We start from the raw sequence: 14,863 nt of genomic DNA, 5'->3' as shown, positions 1-14,863 counted from the left end.
ATCACATTGATATTATCATTCTGAGCTGATTATATGTTTTAAGATTTTTTTTTTTTTACATTTCTTTGTATTAAATCATACATAAAGAGAATAATTTTTGACCCTTTGAGTTGAGATAATTATGTGCTTTGATATAAACACTGATATACATTATTATTAATAATGACAATGACAATGCTTGAAGAAAGAGATTATTATCTGATAGCATAATTTGTTTGATCCCAGTGATACCTTTAAATCTTATTAATATTCCTTTTCTTTCCATTTTCTTTTTTTGTTTCAGTGATTTACAGCTATCATGGCACTGCAGATAGGACTTTACCCCTCACTGTTGGACAAACTGTATATATTGAAGAAGAAACAGATGGTGTGTAACTATATTTTTTTCTTTCTTTTCTGTCATAGATAAGATTGTCCAAGATGCACTTGTTTCAATTTGACTAAGTAAAAAACAACACCTTGAATTTTATACCCAACTTGTCCTGAATTTTATACCCAACTTTTCTTTTAAAAGTTTGTAACAAATGCCCATAATACTTATTCTAATAGAGTTAAATAAGGTGATGAGTTGAAAGAATCATTAGCATTGCCATAAAAAATGCATAGTGACATTTCATCTGTTTTTACATACTGTGTTCAAATTCAACTGAGGTTGACTTTGCCTTTCATCCTTTCAGGATCAATAAAATAAATACTAGTCAAGTACTGAGTCCATGTAATTGACTTCTCCCTCCCCTCAAAAACTGCTAGTTTTGTGCCAAAATTTAAAACCATCATAATGGAGTTAAATGCAATAGTGTGTAAGTGTGTGTGCATGTGCACACCTGCATAACCAAAACTCCAAACCCACAAACAATTTGCTTAATTCACATTATACAGTGAGTTCTTACTTCCACTACCGATCACCCCATTCAATCTCTCTTGCCCCGTCCCCTTTCATTCATCACAAACAAACATCTCTCATTTACTGTGGTCACCTCATATACTTCCTACTTCTACCTTTTAAATAATTCACTTTCACTGACTATTATATAATTTTCTGTTCTATCAAGTCACTATCGTCTAAAACTAGATTTTTTTTATTCCTGAAAATACCTCTTGATTTCATCTATTTCTGTAGTGTAAATGAATGACTTTGGGCATATGCTCTAACCCTTTAGCATTCAGATTATTCTGCCAAATGTAATACTTTTACATTCAAATTGTTTTTAATTAATCATGCATTATTTTGTAGCTTCAAAATTTTGATGATGTGATTGTATATTTTATAATGACATTGAAGGGTAAGTGTGATAGGCTGAATCTGGCTAGTTTGAACATAAAACAGGTAGAATATTTTGGCCTGATATGCTGAAGGGATAAACTGAAATCAAAAATGACTATCACTTTGATTATAACTGTGCCAGACTAGTAGCTGTGTCTGTGGTGGCAACTTTGTGTACTAAAAATGATACGTCTATTGCTACACTCTTCACTGGGTTTAGCAAAACAGGACCTATAATATCAGAATATGAAGAGCAAATCATTTAATATAACAAATGTTAATCTCTTTTGCAAAGGTGAATGAATTAGCTGATTATCCTTCAAGACAATATCTAATCAATTAAAGACTCTTTTGGATATAATTCAATAAGCATTTGTTAAAAAAAGAACTCATATTCTGTTTGTTTTTATTGGCATCAAATTGAGTTAATTTGTGCTACACTTCCATTCAAATAAAAAGTAGCTGCCAATTTTCCTCACAGAACACCCTTATAATCCTAAATGCACTGTCTGCAAAAGTTGGGACAGTCACAGCTGGAAAGCCTTTCCTATAAATATGTTCAATCAAGGTTGACCTGGGGTTAAGCAACATCTTCATATGATACTGATGTCTATTATTATTTCATTCACACCCAGAATTCTTTTAGCTATATTAAATTGATTCCAGTATTTGATTGGTGCTTCACCTTATAAACTTTGAGGTAAAGTTTACCTTACCAGGATTAGAACTCAGAAAGTATCTAAATGTTGCAGGCATTTCGACCTCTAATATTGATGTAGTGAATGCGGGACATTAGAAGTAAGACACCTACCTCCTCTTCGTTGGCGCAGACCTGTCAGGTGGTAATGTATCCTTCCACGTGGCCCGTCCTGAAACGCTAAAAATAGCAGCTGCTTTCCCTCACCTTGACAAAGCACTGACACGTCCTGCACTCACGGCTTCCCCAATCGAAAGGGGCACAATCTTCCCCCACCTGTTCATACGTCACCTGTGCGCCCTTCCTCTTCTGGTCAGCTCCCCAACCACTGACGTCATCCCACAATTAATAGATATTATTAATGATTTGAACATTAGTTTAAGGCCATACCAGATATTAACGACAAAAACAATATCAGTAGGTCTTTACATAGTCACTCAACTTGCTAGAAATAGTATCCCAGTCTCCCTCATATCATACTTTACTATCTTAAAAAGATAATACATTAAATAATATAACATAGTTCAGGATGGATTTTATCTTGGCAAGAAAAAAAGCAAGGTGGTCATGGCTTGATTGTTTGCTCAGTCAACCAAATTGAAGGTTTAACAACAACGTGACAGAAAAAATAGGTATCCTTAACTGAGAATATTTATTGTTTCTGTGTCAGGACTGCATGAAGAGTAAAAGCCATTATTTTTCCTCCAGTGGTTGTCTTGAGGTCAGTGTTTCACCTAATAATGATAATAATAATAATTGTTTCTAACATTGGCACAAGGTCAGAATTTGTGAGGGCTAGGGATGGAGAATGTAGTCAATTAAATCAGCTTCAGTTCTTCACTGATACTTTAATTTACAGATTCCAGAAGGATGAAAGACAAAGTTGACCTGGTGGAGTTTGAACTCGGTACATAACGAACTAGAACAAATAACTCAAGGTTGATGGATGAGGGGACATTACATGGTGGTGGTGGTGGTGGTGGTGGGTATGCACAATTAATTGATTGTAGAAAAAAAAAAAACAGGCATGGAATACAACATTATACAAAAGGAATGAAATTAGACATCTCAATAGGAACACAGTTATCAAGGGTTAATTAAGAAAACTTTACAGGTCCAAGATTAGTTTGATTATCATGGGTAAGAGCTATTCTTACCAACCTTCAGAAAATTCTGTGAGGGGAAATACTTGCCTCTTCATTTTCACATTCCTCTCCAAGTGGAACTTGAAGTTGATCAGAGTTTGTTTGAAGAAGAAAGTGTCTTTCTTCAGTCCTTTCACTCTTGTCCACCATATAATTTCTTTCATCTTGACTACTAAAGAGGAAAACTGCTTTTCCTTCCTGGTTAATGGTAGGTAGAATGGTGATCCTTACAGTAGACTTGGTAGATAGCTAAATCCTTCCCACTTGCAATGTGTTATTTGAAGTAACTGCCCAAGTCAGTAAAATCTGGACGCTGAGTGAGTATGTGCAGAATAGTTTCTTTGCCCAGCATGCATCTCAAACACGTCCAGCTACTGGCGTCATCGTACCTGTAGAGTTTATATTAAACTAGCTGTCCTCGGTTTTTCACAAATAAATCAAAGATTTCAGGGAGTTATCTATATAGTCCCCCAGCTGAAAGTCCGTTGAAATATTTTGAAATCATTTCAAAAATATGTCCTCTCTTATCGCTCATGTATATCTGGGCTTGTGATACCATATTCAATGAATATGAAGTAATAACAAGGACTCACAGTCTTCACCCAAATATTTTTGTTCTTGTCCACCACTAACCCTCTACAAAATCTAAGGGTTGCTATACCATTAGCAACATTGGCAGCAGACAGACTTACTAAACCTGTGGAATGTATACATTCCGCAAGAAGCAAATAAGCAGACATTCCAACCTGGTCAGATGAAAACTCGAGTAGACAGTAATGAATTACAGAGCAATGCATTTATTACCTTTGCCTAATCTTTCAGGTATAGCTTCTTCTCAACCTATTTCTGGGTAGGACATGGCAACTGGATTATTAGCTTCTCTCTGATCCTATTCATCTCCTAGTTGGGATTAATGTGTGTTCCTGTTATCACTTCATATTCATTGAATATGGTATCACAAAAATGGTTCAAGAGCCAAGATATACATGATGATAAGAGAGGACACGTTTTTGAAATATTTTCCAGTAAGTGGTTGCTTGGTCTGACTACCAAGCAAATGCTATTGTTCATTGAAGTGATCAACCTCTGAAAATGGAACCAAAACTGGCTACATTGGGGACTCCATAGTCCCATTCTCTTCATCTAGGAACTTAATAGCTTTTGTTGCCAGATGTGTGTAATATTATGTCTGCCATGCTTGAGAGGATATATTACCCCCCTCTCATTTTCCATCTTTAAACAAACTACAATTTGTATTTGTTTTGTAAGAAGCATGCATAGATACTTAAATCTTGTAAATATACTTATAAAGCTCAATCTGTGAGCAATTTCTGAGACTAGCAAGTTCTCAGGTACATTTGAGGTATAATATTACCATAAAATGAATGTTTACATATATATTACTTACTTCATCTTCAGGCAAGGTAAATACTGTATAAATATATATAGCTAGTAGTATTGTTTTACACCTTGCTTTTATTCATTTCTTTTCCTTTTGCTTACAGAAAATTATGAGAGTAAAAATATAAATTATAAAATCTCCTAAAATTATCCTAAAAGAAATTTAGTAGAGTCTGCTATCCATAGAGTGTGTCTTGAATTGAGCCAACTTGAAAGTTAAAAATGCTGTTTTTTTTAGGATATATTTCATAATTAAATATTAACTATTTTTCTGCTTAGATTTCTTTAACATGGTTCTCTTTAATTTTGCTACAGTTAGCCACAAGCAAAATAATCTAATGAGAATAGTAGCAGAAATACACATATATTTTTGTCTAAAAATAGCTCTGAGCCATGCATACATATACACAAAGATAAATGCATACACACACACACACACACACACACACACACACACATATAGTTTCTCATTGATATCAGTTACTTACACTGAGATTATAACAAACCTGAATTAGTAACTTAATGGTGGCTGTATGTAACTCTTACTATAGACTGAATCATAATACAGCCTACATAAATTTTCTTTCTCTTTGATGATAAATTTTAAAAGAAATATTTGCAAGCAGTTGCATGAAGACATGGCTAATGAAGCTTTGAAAATGAATCTCTCTTATTCCCTGTCTCGCAGTTGATGTTTGCAATGGCTCAATGCATAAGGGGCTAGTCTCATGGCTTTATGCTCTTTTGAGTTTTTAACCAGTCTATCCTTTGCAACACCCATGTTGATTCATGATGTTGCAGTCTATGCCGTTATTGTGGAAATAGGTATTTGTCCTTTAATGATTTTCGCCAGGCCATGCGTTAATTACAGTCCTTTTCATCTTTAAAAATGTATTTCTGCTACTAATTTATAGTTAAGAAAATTGATCTGTTAAGAATTCACTGATTTTGGTAGGGGTACCATACAATTGAAGTGACAGGATATATTTCATTGCAGTTCTCAAGAATCTCAAATATACCATACTTCAGACTGTTCTGTAACCATACAACACATATCATCATATATATATGATTCAAATATCTTGTTATTATTGAGTAGCTCACATTGACTCAAACATAACTTTGATACAAGGGTAACCAATCAAATGTGGCAACACATAATTCCAGTATTTCAAATATGCAGATGTGTAATGTGTGGTATGTTGGAATCATATTTATGATTTTTATTAACATTTGGTTGGCATTCTAACTTTAACTATCATATCTTTTGAAAAAATATCTTAAAATTTAAAGCTAAAGAATATGGTCTGTATTTCAAAGAATAAAAAGTTGAAGAAAATTTGTTCACCATTCATGCGAAGTTGAATATCTTTTATTTTGTCATCTATATCATTTATAAGTGATGGTGTTAAAAAATCTCATAAACATAATGCAATAAGTCTGTGACAGGTTCTTTTCATACTTTTGTTGCTGAGTGGACTTGGAGATTTATGTTAGAGAGGTAGCTGGTAGAAAGCTTGACTGAAATTCACAAGAACTCCTGGTTTAAAACTACACTAGGTCAACATTTGTCATTTTATAGAAGTGAATATATCTTTTTTCTTAAACATAGTGCCTACTACTTTATCCATCTGATGATAAGCATCACAAAACTTGCGAGTATATACATTGTATCTTACAAATTATAAGGTTAAACCTAATATGCTATATCAAAACTAGTAATTTTAGTAGGCTAATAAAATACAAGTTTAAAAATAGAGATCTTTTTTTAACAACCGTACATAAATTTGTCTTCGTCATCATTTCAACATATGTTCTATGCTGGTAGGAGGTTATGAAGTCTGTCTAAATATATGTATGTCACTGCCCTAGAGATGCATCATAAGTTAACTCAGTTCTGATTGCACAATAAATGGGGCATCATTTTATGCACCAGATCATTTGTTAGTGGAGCAGAAAATGCTACAACTGGATGCTTTTTGTTGCACTGATCTGTTTTGTTTTCTTATTTCTTTTAACATGAATTAGCAATGACAAAGAATCATAGAACTTCCAAGTCACTTTGGTCACAAATTCTCTCTAAAACAATTAAAATTTTGAAATCTTCATCTATCTCATTTATTTAAATTTAGAAATCTGTGGTTTTCTTTCAAAGGTAGAAATCATTATCACCATTGGTATCAAAATACCAGAATATATACCTGCGTTGCTTCCTTGTGCCTCTTTAAATCATGAGTTCAAGTCTTGTTAGAGTATACTTTGTCTTTTATTCTTTTTGGGTAGATATGTACCAATCAGGTATTGAGACTATTTTAAATTGGCTGCACCCTTATACCAAAATTCTACCATTGTGCCAATGATAGAAATTATTTATCATTAGCAGTGGTAGATTAGTAGAGTGAATATAGAACTAGACAAATAAATACCAAAATATCTTCCAATTTCAAAAAATAAATAAACAAGATAGAAGAAATATATAAAAACTTTTTATTCTTTGGTAAAAGAAGTAATTTATTGTAATGTGTGACTTGTTTCAATTCCCCGATTGAATACACTTTGGTCTAAAATGTTCTTTTAGAAATAGTTCAAATGCTTCAACTTCCTTTCTCCTATAAATCTTCATCATCATCTTTATTGTTATGGAAGATTAAGAAATTTATCGTGTTAGTGGAATTGTATGGTAGTATATTCTCAGCAATGGAATCTGTGACCCAATTTCAATCCTCTGTTAGAATAGAACAGCTGATTGTCCTCATTTCCCCATACTGCATAACTTTAGGGCTTCATGCCTAATTAAAAAAAAAAAAATTGTTGTTGTCAATTTACACATTTTGTTTTCTATTTGACGACTCATTTTTTTTTTTTTTTTTTTTTTTTAGTAATATTTCTTCCACTTTCTCATTACCATCAATGTTTTAGCATCCATTTTGTGTCTGCAATAGAGCATCTCCTTATCTCTGAGTCCTGATTGCTATCAAGTATTATCATATATAACTTAACAAACTTCTCTGAAGTTTTTCATTGAAATACCTCAACCATGCATTCCACTGTGATCACAAAGCACCTATTTGCCTGTCATGCTTTATCTAGTAACTTTACAAAATTTAAACCGGCATTCATCTACATAGAATTGTTGCAAAAATATCTCACTTACTTTCTTAGCAGACTTGTATTCATTCTTTTTTGTAAAACGACATCAAATATCCAAAACACCATCATCATCACTGCAAAAATGAATAGTAACAAGGTCAATAAGAGAATTAATTTCTTTGTAGCCTCATAGAATTTACCTTAGAAACTTCTTTTTACTCTCTGACTTCTTTCATTAGGAAAAAGGTACTGTTGTCTCGTTGTTATTGCTAATGTGCCTGTGTCAGGAATTGAATTAAGTAACATTTCAATAAGATACCTTTCACAGCCCTCAAATGCAAAATCAATTTTGTACTTATATAATTTTAAAATTTGGTTGGGGTTATATTTTGAACTTAGGATCTTACAATCACTGATTCAACACATGCAACCTTATAACTAGTGTGTTTTTGTAATTAATTTGTTTTTAAGATAGTAGTATAAAAGTCATGGTTGCTTTATGTTTCTTTTAGTGTAGTGTTACAAAAAAAAAGGCTAAAAATAGAATAACAGAATATTTGAAACATATATGTGAAGCTCAAAGTTATATAATGTAACATGTTATAACACATCCAGGCATGTGTATATTTCTTTGCAAAACTGCCTCTACACTTTTATGGTAAGTAGCCCTTTATATTTACCTTACTTCAGAAAAGAGGTTGTTTATTGTTAATAATCATTATTCATATTATTTTGAAGATTGGTATTACTAACCATATTTCCCTGCTTGGGATGCACGAAAGAAGGAACCTCTACACAATTACTTGGCCTGGTAAAAATAGCAAGCATAATCTTTCACAAATCACTTCCTGAAAGAAGGATAAATTGGCTAACGTTGTCTTAAAAATCTAGTCAAATGTCAATGATAGCAACTTGGTTAGACTACCCCAGAGCATTTGGACAATAAAGTAGAAGCTACATATTTTTTTTACTACATTGTACCCTATGCATCCAACCTCTGCATGACCAAGTGTGTCTGTGATCCAAAATCAGATTGGAGTATGTTATGCCTTAAGCTCAAGGTTGCCCTCAACAATTCTAAGGGCTGCTTTTGTGTCAGGCATGCTTGAGCTGAGATGAGCTGAAGCTGGATAAGCCATAAAAGCCTTTGCACCTGTTTTGAGATGGCAAAAAGGAGAAGGAAATAAAGTGTTGTAGAGGCAAAATAGAAACTACCATATAGTTTATCAATCTCAGTACTAAAATCAAATTTCTCTTTTCCACATCAATATAGGGTAGATTTAAAACAATGTAACCTGTATGTGAACACACACACACACATCACTCCACTAACTAGATGCAGATCATGGAGAAAGATTAATTTGAAAATGAAGATAATGGATTAATATTTTAATAGAAAATCATGCATGTATGTTTGCATTGATATAGGTACAGTCATACATGTTTCAGTTAGAAGATATAGATTACATTGAGACATGTCTTTATAAATATTATTATGTATACACACACACACTACCTTCAACTTTTCTGTAGCGTCAGTTTTCATCTCCTCTCTGCCTCCACAGTCATTTCTGTTGTCACCCATCACTTATTTTTGACTATATCTACTTCTAATATTATCCTTAACTTCCTCCCTTCACTCCAATCACTCTATCTCTACAATCATACTCTTGTTCCTTTCACCTACCCATTCTGGTTCTGCTGTCATCATTTGTACTCTCTCTTCCTCTCCTTTCTATTCCCCCACCTCAATCATGTTACGTTGAACAAATTACATCTCTTAGAATAGTGACTAGCCTTTTACATTTATTTGTACAACGCAACCCTTCTTATGTTGGTTCAACCATGAAATGTGCAAGGTGCACTCTCTAGTGAGCAGAGAAAACAGCTTTATTATATGGAGATATGACAACCTTTCTAGTACTGGTACTATAATATAATACAACTAGAGCACTCTGTAAAGTAGTTGATCAATGAGTGGAGAAAGCATAGAGTTGAGGATATCCAATAATCTTGTCATGATAATTTTTGTAATGCATCTGTTTTGTATTAACAAGTGCGTGTCTGCTTGAAATTGAGGCTATTTCTTGCCTAGTGAATGGAAGCAAACAACAATATGTATATATCAAAATCATTGTTATTTTATGTCCTCATTCCATTCTAGCATATTCCACTACATACTCTCTGCTGTTACACTGAAAAGCCAATTTATTACAATTTCAATTATATTAAATTACTAGCTTCAAACACACCCCATGTGGACTTTTAGGCTAGCTCCTGCAGAGGACTAATTGGGCCTGTGGCTCAAAACTAAAGAGAGATAAATAGCATGACTATAATATGTCTATAATGACTATCTGCCTCGGTGGTGTTTGATCAGCGGTTAAGGACAGATGAGAATTAATTCTGTAACGCAATCATTCTATTGTTCCAGTCCCAATTTGAATTCCAACTGTTGGCCAATTTGTCCCATAGTTCTCATCTCAATGTAAAATTAATGAAACGGACGTCATTTATCTACCCCTTGATTTCTGACATCGTCTGACAAATGCCAACCAAGATGGCATGAATCAGCCAAGCTTTGTCAGCTAGAAATAGCAACCCAAATGCTTTTAATTCAGATTCCAAAGCCAGATGTTCAAGAACCAAATGAAGGGCAGAATTTTAATCTCGGGATCATCCTGATTCCCAAAAGGTATAATATGGCTATGTAGAGCAGATGTAGACTGAGACACAGGGGTCCTGGACAGACAGAAATTCACGTTTATTAATATAGATTTACCTTGAAATTGAAACCCTACCAAGTTTGACTTTATCTCCCTTCCCTCTAGGCTCAGTAAAAAAGTATCCTCTAATATATTGAGCTTGAAAACAATAATTCCCTTTCTCTTCTACAATTTGTCATGTTCCTAAGTGATGTGATAGAAACAGTTGAGCACTGGAATAAATGCACTTCAGTATTTAATTTTGCTCCTCTTTAGAGCTTTATTGACCATATCCTCCCCAAAATTTGAGGTCAAATTCAAGGAACTTTATATAATTATTGTTGGTTTACCTCTCTATTTACTGTGTTAGCAAATGTTGATGTTTGTTGAAACAAGTCCATTTTACAAGATAGAAATTCATTTTCAGTTTTATTACTTTTACTTGCTACTCTTGTCATTACTTTCATCATTATTTGCTAAACAAGAATCCTTTTGTTTGTCTTTTTAAGTATGAAACATTTCTCTTTTATGAATTCTTCCATTTATACATTTTTTTATTTGTATTTTAGGGTGGTATAAAGGTTACAAAATTAAAAACAAACATGAGAGGGGAATATTTCCAAAAACTTATGTGTTCATCAAAGAAGCCACACTTTCAGGGTAAGTGTTATCAAACCAAGATTATGTTTAAAAACAGATTCATTCATTCATTTAATCATCATCATCATCATCATCATCATTCAACATCCATGTCCCATGCTTATGAAGATTTTGATAATGGTGGTGCTGAAATAGATAAAAGACTAAAGTTGTGAGGGGTATAATCATTTGGAACAAGCCCCAAGTTATTTCTCAGACTTCCTTCTACACTCACACACTTTCCCAGTAAGATTCTGGTGTCATCTTTGGATAAAGAAGATCAAAATTAAATATTGTAAAGCATTATAGTCCAATGGTCTATTTTTGCCTCTACATGACAGTAATTATATTTGTTTTCTTCTTAAACATTTTGGGTAGGGAGAGGTTATAGTAGACTAAATCAACTTCAGTACTACCTGGTACTTTATTTTATTAACACAGATAGATGACAATCAAGTTAACCCTGGCAAGATTTGAACTTAAAATGTAAAGGACTATAACAAAATTCTTTATCATTTTTATGTTTACTTTTCTATGTTGGCATGGATTAGCTAGGGACATATTAAAGTTATGTTTTCTGACTCGATGCACATTTTATTTTTTACCTGCTCTTTGGTCACCTCTTACAATGTGCAAGGATATAGGGCAAAACCAGGATACTAAAAACCAGGATACATATCCAGTTTTATAAAATTCATTTCTAGCATAAACACAGGGCCTCAAATTTGTGGCAAGTTGATTATATTGTCTCTGGTATTTGACTAGTACTTTATTTTATCAATGTCAGAAGGTTGAAAGGCAGAGCTGACTACGACAAAATTTAACAAAGAACATAAGGCACTAGAAAAAATATTGCAAGATGTTTTGTTTGCCAAAAAAAGATTCAAAGCCATGAATTTTAGAATCGAGGAAAACAGTTGGTTTAGTTGACACAAGTACATGCTTGATATTTATTTAACCGCCTCCAACTAAATAGAATGAAATGTAAACTTGTCTACGACAGAACAGACAAATGAAATTATATACTTCATTATATATTTTTTTTTTTGATAAGCTCTCTACCTTAATAATAGTACTTAATATCTAACATAGGTACAAGTTTTAGGGGTATGAGTTAGTTGATTACTGCCCTAATAATGATAATAATAATGTTTCTGATTTAAGCACAAGGCCAATATTTTGAAGCTAGGGGATTTGTCAATACCACCAACCCCAGTGCTTGTTTGGTACTCTATTTTATCAATCCCTGAAGAATGAAATGCAAAGTTAACTTTGGCAGGATTTGAACTGAAAATGTAAAGTATTGTAACAAATGCTGTTATGACTGCCAGTTCAATGATAATAATAATATTCAGCTTGTCATGATATGTGCTTGTATGCCATTTTTAACAGACTTAAGTAGTAACTGAAAATTCACCATAATAGAACAAGTTAGTGTTTATACATTCAGCAAACTTAATTATAGAAGAAAATCAAGGACTTGATTGAAATTTTTAACATATGAAACAATGTTATGAAAATCTTCAGTTTTATGCATCAAGTTAGAAACATGAATTGTGGAATATCCATGGGTCCTGCTAAGCATTTCACCTGGCGTGCTAACGTTTCTGCCAGCTTGCTGCCTTATTTCATTTATGTTTCTGCTGTGCTGTTATGTTCCTGAGGTGTGTGCAGCATTGTTTTTTTTTGTGGTAGGGAGGGATCCAAATTGTCTCTTGGAAATGTGCTGTGCGTGAGAAGACCCGGCAAGCCAAGTAAGATCGTTGCCAGTGCCCCTGGACTGGCTCTTGTGCGGGTGGCACATAAGATGCACCAGTTTGAGCGTGGCCATTGCCAGTACCGCCTGACTGGCCTTCGTAGGATTTTCGAGCGAGATCGTTGGCAGTGCCCCTGGACTGGCTTGTGTGGGTGGCACATAAAAGACACCATTTCCAGCATGGCCGTTGCCAGTATCGCCTGACTGGCCTTCGTGCAGGTGACACATAAAAGCACCTACTACACTCTCTGAGTGGTTGGCGTTAGGAAGGGCATCCAGCCGTAGAAACTCTGCCAAATTTAGATTGGAGCCTGGTGTTGCCATCCGGTTTCACCAGTCCTCAGTCAAATCGTCCAACCCATGCTAGCATGGAAAGCGGACGTTAAACGACGATGATGATGATGATGATGATGATAATACACAGTTTTGTTTCTTTAAACAGACAAAACACTCAAATGTTTTGTCTGTTTACTGTGTAGAATACATGCAATGTGAGTTTGTGTTAGTGTTTGGTGTAGAGTATACATTATGTTATTTTACTAAGTGATCAGTGTGTGTGTTGAGTGATGACCAAGAACTGTGTGCTATACAAGTTGTGAAAGGAGTGTATTGTGTGAAACGTGCTTTTGAATTGAAAGTGTCTTGTATAAGATGTGGGCTGTACCTACCAGGGCTATTTTGTGTCAGGCTGTGAACTCTTGTATGGTTTACTTTTATTCATGTTCCTTTTGGGTTATTATTAATAGGGTAATTCTTTGGTGAGAAAAGGATCAAGATCTCTGTTAGTGTACACAGATTTTCATTTCTGTTCTTATTGCAGTTGGACAGTTTTCTTTCATCTCCTTATCAGTTTGGAGAGGCATGTTCCAGATGACTGTGGCTATAGCTTTGTTATGTACCCTGTTCAGTATATTTATACCACCTCTTAACCATTTTCATGAAGTGTTGGTATATTGCTCTGTGGTTGTAGTTAGGGGCTCATTATTATATGTGGGTATACATTGCAAAGACTAGGCAAAAAAAAATTATGTCAGTTTCCTCATTGTACTGATTGCTTTTTTCTAAATCTTTTAGTCAGGAGAGAAGGCCTGTTATAGGGTCTTCAAGACTGGTGGTGGAGAGTAGGGGAAGTCACCTTCAAACCAGACACTTGGTATTGAATGCTTGCAACAGAGTAGTCTTTGCTTAAAGCACTCAAGATGCAGGTTGGTGGTGTTAGACAGGGCAGTGGTAAGTCTACTACCCCTGTGGGCCATGGCAGAGTTTGAACTCAGAATGCAAAGAGTCAGAACAAATACCACAAAACATCCCGTCCAACATTCTTATATTTACACCAATCCACTGCCCTGAATTGATACCCTTTTATCAAACCTGAAAGGAGGAAAGGCAAACTTGATTTCTGTGAAACATTCTATTTAATGATTATGCTACTTCGTCACCTACTAATTGCATACTGTGCACTTTGTTCTTATTGTTATTTGTAGTCAGGCATTGATTCCATGCAGTTAAAATCAGATCTTTCATTTCTGTTTTTAGCCCAGAGCTTTTGAGCCATTTTTAGCTTTCACACTGGCTTACTTCCTATCCATTGAGTTTTACATGGTATTGGACATGAAATGAGGTTTTTTCTGTTCTTTAGGATATTTTAGAATTCTATTTTGATTTTGTTTTTTTTTAAATCTTTTCTGTTATTTTGTCTTTTACTGATGTTTTGTGCAGTGTTTAGTTTCTAGTTTGTATTTTATTCCTCCCCTTTCTTTTTATCTCTCTCTCTATATATGCGTGTGTTATCTATATATATAAAAATGAGAATGTGTGTCTGTCTGTCTGTCTGTCTGTGTGAATCCCTAAAACTCGAGAACTACGCAACCAATTTCATTCAAATTTTACAGATGCCTTACTTAGGGTTCCAGTTGTGTTTTAGTCAAAAAAAATTTTAACTTCTTCCAGAGTTCGAGCCCACAGCAACATAATATCTCCTCCACTATTTAAGTATTACGTGTCAAAAGTGAAACAAAGACACTCATGTCAAATACTTTCACTTTAAAAATGAAACTATTCTACTAACTGAAACAATCACATTTCGATACTGTAATGACAGATACTTTCAGAGAGAGAGAGAAAGAGAGAGAGAGAGAGAAAGAGAGAAAGAGAGAGAGAGAGAGA

At 34.1% G+C, this 14,863-nt stretch overlaps 1 protein-coding gene across 2 annotated transcripts in view; it reads left to right on the top strand.

Annotated features, from left to right (window-relative positions):
* The window catches only part of LOC106881525 (dedicator of cytokinesis protein 1), a 184,512-nt gene that overhangs the window by 70,558 nt on the left and 99,091 nt on the right, over window positions 1–14,863 (top strand). For both annotated transcript variants that reach the window (XR_008263483.1, XM_014931942.2), the window contains exons 2-3: window positions 284–367; window positions 10,872–10,962. Coding sequence is in view for 1 of the 2 variants with exons in the window: in XM_014931942.2 (XP_014787428.1) it covers window positions 284–367; window positions 10,872–10,962 (175 nt within the window). In the remaining variant the exon portion in view is untranslated. The remainder of the gene's footprint in view (window positions 1–283; window positions 368–10,871; window positions 10,963–14,863) is intronic.

This window comes from Octopus bimaculoides, chromosome 2 (genome assembly GCF_001194135.2).
Source record: "Octopus bimaculoides isolate UCB-OBI-ISO-001 chromosome 2, ASM119413v2, whole genome shotgun sequence".
In the NCBI taxonomy this organism is placed as follows: Eukaryota; Metazoa; Mollusca; class Cephalopoda; order Octopoda; family Octopodidae; genus Octopus; species Octopus bimaculoides.
This window is presented reverse-complemented; position numbering and strand designations above follow the sequence as displayed.